At 32.6% G+C, this 8,665-nt stretch overlaps 1 protein-coding gene across 1 annotated transcript; it reads right to left on the reverse strand.

The window, feature by feature from the left end:
• Positions 1–1,927: 1,927 nt before the first annotated feature.
• LOC113230432 lies at positions 1,928–7,146 on the reverse strand. Its single transcript, XM_026464364.1, has 4 exons — positions 6,929–7,146; positions 4,182–4,353; positions 3,442–3,589; positions 1,928–3,173 (listed from the first exon to the last, which is right to left on the reverse strand). Exons 1-4 carry the CDS (start codon positions 7,035–7,037, stop codon positions 2,577–2,579), a joined length of 1,026 nt encoding a protein of 341 aa, XP_026320149.1. The 5' UTR covers positions 7,038–7,146; the 3' UTR covers positions 1,928–2,576.
• Positions 7,147–8,665: the final 1,519 nt, after the last annotated feature.

An 8,665-nucleotide genomic window follows, 5' to 3' on the forward strand; every position in this document is an offset into this window, starting at 1 on the left:
TTATAATATTAAAAATAGGAAATGAAACTATGTTTTCGGATCCAAATAGCGTATATTTGTTTTTTCAAACACACTAACGTTTCTAGCCCTTTACAGGTTCTATGGTCACGGCTGAATGAAATGAAAATCATCAACCACTTATGTCTAATATTAACGCAATATATCCTATTTTTTATAGTTGCAAAACTTGTTAATTAATTACATTATTTTAATTTTCCAAAGAATAATGTTTTAATGTTCTTTAGAAAATTAAAATTTTAATTTTCCAATTCACGCTACATATATAAAAAAATAGGATGGTTTGCATAAATATTAGCATAACTGGTGGCTGACTTTACTATCTCAGTCAGCTGTGACCATGGGATGTGTAAAGAGCCCGAAACGTTTGTTTGTTTGAATAGAACAAATACACGCTATTTAGATCCGAAAAAAAATTGTTTCATTTCCTGTGTGTAACAGAAGAACGATAAATATTAAAAAATTTAATTATAAATAAATTAACAAAAAGCAAATTTAATGTTCAATGGCTACACAGTTTAATATGCCTGTGAGTTCATTTGCGTAGGTTGAAAACTGAATTTACGAAATTCGGTAGTATTTTGAAAAATATAACAAATGAAGTCCATATCGACTGTTAGTCATATACTCAAGTAAGTATTAAATACAGCACAAGACACACTGTTCACGGTGGATCTCGCATAACTTCGTGAATCCATCTTGTTATTCGTTATAATTTCTAAACATACAAGTGGTAAAAAACAGTCAAAAATATAAAATTACACAAGTTACAATATTTAAATAAGAATAAATGATTTGTTTACATACAAAAATTTACATACCTAATGCACCAATTTATTTAAAAGCATTGGAAAATTATTAAACGAAAAATCAGTTTTCAGTAAAACCAATAAAATTGCTTTGGGTAGGTTAGTGCATTTTCTTGGATACCACAAATTTCCATTAATAAGTTTTTTATTATTATTTTAAACTTAAAATGTCACTTTCAAGGAACTAACGATTTATTAAACCAGTCACCTGATAGGTTTGTTTCTTGGCATTGACAGTTAATTGTGTGATACATCGTCGATCCATTTATACGTCCCGCTGCTGGGGCACGGGTTTCCTTTCAGGCGAGGGTTTTAGGCTATAGTCCACTATGCGGGTGGGGTCTTAACACGTTTTCCGAGGGTTATGAACCTTCTTTGACGTGCCGGTTTCATCACGATGTTTTTCTTCAGTGAAAAACTCAAGATAAATTTCAAATAGTAAGTAACAGTAGTCTTACACTTTCTTTTGTCGACATGATTGTTTATCACTAATTATTACAACACAAATAAGAAACATAAAATAATTTCTTGGTACAAAATTTCTTACAAACACTAAATGCAACATTAAAACATTTATTAGCGTTAACAAAGCTATTGGCAACGATAAAATTTCCTTAGCGGATGATTATTTTGGAACCTACCAAACACAGGACAAGCAGCTCATTGTTTAAATTAAAATGTAATGATTGTTATACTCAAAAGGCAAGAGCTATGCACTCTAACTGCCAACCGCACGGGTCATGATCAATATACTAAACACCTTTTCAATTTAGGTATCACGGACAGCTCTCTATGCAGAGCGTGCATGGAGCGGGAGGAAATGGCCGCGCACGTCCTAATACAATGGTCCGGCGTGGCCAACTTTTTTTTTATAACATCAAGTGACGGGATGAACAAGTCGTGCGCCTGATGGTAAGCTACACGCCTGTCCTTAACAGTTACAGTGCCACTCACGAGCTTTAAATTTTAAAGATCTAAGGGGCACTACCACTGCGCCCGTCACCCTGAGACATAAGTTAACAAGTGCCATGTGTCAGTAATTTCACCAGCACCCTTAACCTTCAAAACAGAAACACAGTAATGCTGACATTACTGCTTGGCGGTAGAAATAGGTAAGGTGGTAGTACTACCCTGGATAAACTCTTTCACAAGGAGCTTTACTGCTACTAAAACTACAATGGCTTGTACACCTTGGACTGCCGAGGTCGCCTCCCGAAGTCTTCAGCATCCTTTTGGATGCTGAGATTACTGGACGAGCTCCGGTGGTACCAGTAGGACCCTGCACACGCAAAATAGGCGCCCAGACGTCGAGTTGCACATACCAGCCCGTTACATCATACCAAAGTAATGATTTATATTTTCTTTTCATTCGATCTGCGAGCTTTTAAAGTTATTGGGTGTTTCAAAATCATTTTTTTTTTCATTTATAAATTAATGTTTGGTTTTTTTTTTACAACAATTACTCTAACACTGTGCTGGGAAACTTCAAGTTAAGGAATTATCTCGTTGCCAATAAACATGATATCACAATGTTTCTATAGACGGGCAAGGCTTTTCCTATTTTCTAGGTGGGAATTTCATAAGATTATGACATCATAATAATGATTAAAATATAATTAAATCCTCTCTTACATTGAGCTCAATATCTCGCAGCTAATAAACACATTTTCCCAATGTTTCAATAGACAAGCAAGGCTTTTCCTATTATCTAGGAGGGAAATTCATCAGATTATGATATCATAATAATAATTAAAATTTAATTAAATCTTCTCCTTCTGCCTGACCATTACTGCTAGTTGTTGTCACTGTAGTAGTAACTGTATTTATGACTTCTATATTTTTTGGCGAAATTTTTCTTCGAGGTGGTATGGGCGCTTCATCTAAAGTACTACTTGTGGCTAAATGTTTACTTTGATCAGCGAGAATTTTGACGTCAGGTCTTAATTCAATACGTCGACTGCTTGGTGACAACTTAGTCCTAACAGGCGGGCTAGGCGCAGCTCGAGAATACTTTGGTCTATTATCAAAAATAGATATATCCAAATTTCCACTACCTGTGAATTGGGCTGACGTGTTACTTCTTTCTAAGCCAAAATTTTTCGGACTTTCCTTTTTCTCAATTTGCTTAATGTCGTCTGTGTAGAATGTGGTTTTTTTGTGATGAGAATGGAGATGCCTATAAGCTTGGACGTCTGATTTGCTTCTCTCGAGTGTAAATGCGCCGTTTGTGTGCAGATGGCAACTGAAGGAACTTGTGCTCACTGTACAAGCCGGTACTGTTGAAAATGGTATAGCCGGGGCCCACAAACATGCGCCGTCGTTTCTTGGCACCAGTAAGAGAGGATCCTGAATAAGTAACAAATTAATTGGTAGACGAAAATTAATATATTATTAGTTAAGAAATTAACATAATAAATTTCCATTTTATCGTAAAATGGATGGAAAATATTAAAATACCTTTTTCAAATTATCCAATTTGCAATACACTTTGCTATGAGTAGGTATCAAGCGTAATATTTCAACTTATGATAATTAATTTGGTTGTTGAATTTTTAATCTCTACTACAATAAGAAGAATTTTACTTTAGTATTTAAGAAATAAAACTACCCTTACCTTGCCCGTGATAGAAAAAATTTTTGATTGCAGTGTATGTAACCGGCTTCTGAGGAATTCATAAGAGCATTCCCTCAACTTTATTACCCACTGCACAACATTATCCTCAGTTCTGGCAGCAAACACATGTTTCTTTTCAGGCTCATCTCTAAAAATATATTTACGAATTTGTTTAGCAAAATTATTATTATCAATGAAGTTTATCACAATTTCTGACAAAAACTATACCTACCGACCTACTATATCTACTTACTTATTGGCTACATATTAAAGTGTAAACAATTTCATTGTAACTAAATACATACATAATGTTTCCTTAGAAATTTATGATTGTGTTGGTCATCTTTCTTCAGACATGTTCATCATTAGGAAACCACACAATCATCCATCTAAATATTATATAAACTATATAAACTTATACGCAAAATAGGCGTCTAGTCGTCGAATTACGGATACAAGCCTGTTATACCATACCGACTATATAACTAACACTATGTGTTCCTTCTACTATCTATTCTTGGTACTTGGTAGTTACTATTATGGTGCTAAAACTAACTGGTATATTGTATATCTGTGAAGTAGATGTCAGCAGATGCTGATATTCAGGCAGAATTGTCCTCAGTTGGATAGAAGCCAAAACAAATTTAAAAAAAATGACTATGATATTTATATTGTAGCTCATACTGTCATCTGTTCTGAGAGACTTGATGTCTTTATGAAGTAAAACTATTGACACTCACATGAAAGATATTGAAAAAGAGAAAGTAACATTTGGTCCGTGTTCCATTTGTATTGAAGAGTTCTCCATAACAAAAACTCCAGCTGGATTTTTTGAATCAAATGTTCCCATTTCACTTAATTTAAAGTAAAATAAATAGTTGTTAATTAAACGAAACCATCTTTCTTTGAACACTGAAAAAATAAAATGTATTATGAAGTTAATAATAAAACAACCTGAGCGATGGAACTAACTAAAAATAATATATTAATTTCATAAAAATCAACTTTATAATAACAAGTTTAAGTGCACCTTGAAATCTGTGAAAAAGTGTGAGGTTTATTTTTATTAAATGTATAATATGACTATACACAAAATTAGTAAAATGGTACTAACATTTAGGTAAATTACAGACATAAAAAGTTTATATTCCCAGTCTTTGGGAAGATTATCATTTTCTATACTTAGCCCATTTTTTATTATTATTAATATAAAGATTGAACACTCAGAAAAAAATCCTTCGATCCGGAGTATACACATTTTTTATGAAATGATATAAATGTTTTTATGAAATAATACACAATACAAGGCATGGCTTCTTGAAATTAGTGTCAAAGGGATATAATATTTCTATGTAAAGTTTGGATTCCAAACAAATAGGGCAGGCTATCGGAAGAAATATTGATTAATTTCAGTATTTTAACTCGTCATGTGTCCACATAAAATAGTTAAAAGTTTCCCTAATGATTTTGATACTGTAGCATCCTGAAGCCACGCGGTGTCTGTAACAAGCAGCTGTGTTTTCATCCGAAATTTAAAAAAATATGTCATTATTATAAAATATTTTTAACAAAATTGTTCCAAACATACATATGTCAGAGACGCATGACATGTAAAACTGTTAGGTTTTTAACAATGTAGAAATCTGTATCGCGTAACCATTCTAAATTGATTTTACTGTAAAGTCAAGACAATGTAAAATTACTTAACAGTTGACTGCAGAGTCAGTTAGCAGAACATTTTCAGCACTAAAATATCGTTTTTAATTAGATGCATATGATTATCACTTAGCATTGAAGTATGTGGACAAATGAGTTACTTCATTTTTAATTTATAAAAAATAATTAAATTTAAAAAATTGTGTTTAGAATTTAAATAATGTATATGTTATTTTGACTAACAAAAATAAATTATAGATTTAAATTGTAAGAGATTGTACATATTACTATATGTCAGAGTAAAGTAGTGTTATACCGACAATAGCGCATACATAATTATATTGAAGTTGGACATCATTGAACATAAATGAAATCAAATTTTAGTAATGTCATATTTCACCCACTCAACACAGCTGCCGTGATTATGAATCATAAACCTCAAAGATAAAGTTATAAATAAACTAACAATTAAATATAACTGAAGACTGAAAAAAATATATAACTGAAGTTATCGCCATAACACTTTCAGAAATAAAGTATTAGATTTCTTTTTATGTTTTTTTTTATAAACGGAGATGTGAAGAAAATGTTTTTTAATACAGTTGCTCAAAACGTGGTATTTTTCACACTACAAATCGTGCCGAAAGTTGGAATTTTCGCACTAGTGCTTTTTACTTTTCCATTTTTTTTTAAATTTACTATTGTTTCAAATCTTAAGCACAGAACTAAAGAAGTTGTATATTTATTTAATATTTATGTGCTTTGTGACGTAAGTCATTCGTCATTAAAACTTATATTTATTTACAAATACTATATAATGAACTTATCGAGTGGAGGTCTCTGCCTACCCCTGAATGGGTGACAGGCGAGATTTTTATGTATATATTTGTTTTATGTATTACAGATAAATTGTATCTCACTACCGTGCACGGGTTCCTAAAGAAGTTTAAACAAAAGTACCAGGACTTCATAATAAGAAAAGTGGTTACAGACCGATATTACAGAAAATAAACAAAAATAGCACGTTAGAACTAGGTTTCCTTAGACTTTTAAATAATGGTTGCAGTGGTTGTATTTCATTATTTTAATTTACTAGCAGAAAATGAGTGTTTTTTAAATACTGTTTTGTTTTATTTTCAATGTAGTTTTTTCGCAAATGTATTAAAACACGTCATTTGATACACGTGCGGATTTGTCATTTTCACTTGTCTCGCGTCTTGACCCTCGCCTCTGGCTCGGGCCAAGAAGCCTCGAGACTCGTAAATAATGACTAAGTTTCCGCACTTATATAAAAAATAACTATTAATTTATTCGAATTACCATTCATAATAAAATCAAAAATGTATACTGCTAAAATATAATAATTATAATATATAAGTTAAAATATAATTATAAAACATTATGAAGCATAAATTGGAATGTACATTGAACATTTAAAAAGAAGGTATTAATATAGATAATAATAGGACATTTTGCATTAATATTAGACCATAAATGGCTGATGACTTTACCAACTCTGTGACTGAATGGTTACCATGTCGGGTTGCCACGCATAGGTCCCTGGTTCGATGCCCAGGCCGGGAGAAATATTTGTATGGCCTATGTTTATTTCTCCTGTGAGTTTGAGTGTAATCTGTGGTGGTCTATGTTTGTCCATAGCACCCGCGACACAGGGTTTCACTAGTGCGGGGCTATGTTGAGAGTGTGCATTATTATTATGTGTAACAATCGCGAAAACCTAAGAACTCGATAAGGAAGATAAATTTTTACATGACAAGACTTGAGAGAGTGGAATTAGCAATAGAGCAAGGTTTCACATAAGGATTCTCACCTGCCTGATTGCGGTAACTGCCGTTCGAGATCTTCTTATAGTTCAATCTTCCTTCTATCTCGCAAGGTCGATCGCTCAATTGAGCAAGCTCTCGTACGTTGCATTTCATTTGTACGAAGCAATGTAACCCTACGTAACACGAAACCGAGATTGTTAACTACAGATCAAAATGGATGCTTTCCCATTATACACAAGGTAAAACATTACAACAAAAGTGCGGAAACAACAAAATAATTACAAAATCAATTTATAAATAATCGGAACAAATTGACTCAAATGCATATATCATGTTGTTGTCATCTTGACAGCTGGTTACTGAGGGTCGATCAAAATCAATTTTAAATTAGATAGTAAGTGATCTTATAACTTATTGACAAACTTAATCACAACATTCACGGCAAGGCCGTATAGACTGAAACTAAAGATTTAAATTCAAATCTATATGGCTTATTCATGTAAAGGCTTCAGGTTCAAGTCCAAAGTGTTTAGTTTGACTTTCTATATCTGGGTATAATAATACAAGGTTTTTGAACACGCACGTAACGTTCATAGTCTGGGAGGTGGCGACTCTTTTCGCTGTATTTATTTATTTTATATTATTTATTAGATATATCGCACATGACAACTAACATAGTATTATCTCAAAATGGCTTCGATTTATCAATTTATATTACCCATTTAGTTTCAAAGCGACAGTGTAGGTCTGTCACTTTGAAAGTAAATCCTATATGAATAACACACCAATATAGCGAAATTTTGGAGATAAATTATTAATATAAAGCAATTTTGAGTTAACATAATATAACACAATTTTTGAGATAATACTATTTTAGTTGTCAAGTGCGATATAAATTTTATAGTAAAATTTGTGGGTTCGTGCAGCGTTACAGCTATACATAGCGCTACTTGCAAATGTTTTTGTATTTTACACGGAATTATGTGGTCTGTGGTATTCTACATAGTTTTTTTTTCAGTTTTTCATGACATCGATAGCGGCTAGTTGCGTTATTTAACGCGTTGTGCATGCTATACGAATATGAAGTAAAAAACCAGGAAAATATAATTATAATATTTTTCTTTATGGTAGCGCTATCTCAGTCCATTTTATTATTAACCTGAACATTTTTACCTCTAAAAAACTTCTATATGTTCTAGAAGAATATTAAACGTTTTAAAATAATTCTCCTTTGTGAGTAAAAGATTAAGTTAGATCATAGATTTTCCATCCTTGGGTTAGCTAAGGCCAGAATTTTGTGCACTGAAGCTGTCAATTTGGAATAGGTGGGTGGAAACCTTGGAAACCATAATAATAGACCAAACTATTATCGATGGAAACTTAAATAAAATGTAATGAAAACAAAGCGGAATCAAAATCACAATGTTCAATCTTTTTATTGTACTCTTCCCCACATTCAAATATGTAAGTATAAAATGCTGTATTTTAATAGCAGTAGAGTTCCTTGTGGAAGAGTTCTTCCAGGGAAGTATTTCCTTACCTATTTCTGCCGTTAAGTAGTAATGTGAGCATTACTACGTTCCGGTGTTGAAGGATAAGGGTGCTGATGAAATTACAGGCATATGGGATTTGTCAGCTTATGTATCAGAGTAACGGACGCAGTGACAGTGCACCTCAGATTACAAGTGGCACTGCAACTGTCATGGATCCGTGTATCGCTTGATATCATAAAAAACTGATCGACTTACTCAGAAAGTTTCAGTAGTGGTTTACGTAACTGC

The sequence above is a fragment of the Hyposmocoma kahamanoa genome, unplaced genomic scaffold, assembly GCF_003589595.1.
Source record: "Hyposmocoma kahamanoa isolate Upper Pololo Valley unplaced genomic scaffold, ASM358959v1 63, whole genome shotgun sequence".
Taxonomy (NCBI): domain Eukaryota; kingdom Metazoa; phylum Arthropoda; class Insecta; order Lepidoptera; family Cosmopterigidae; genus Hyposmocoma; species Hyposmocoma kahamanoa.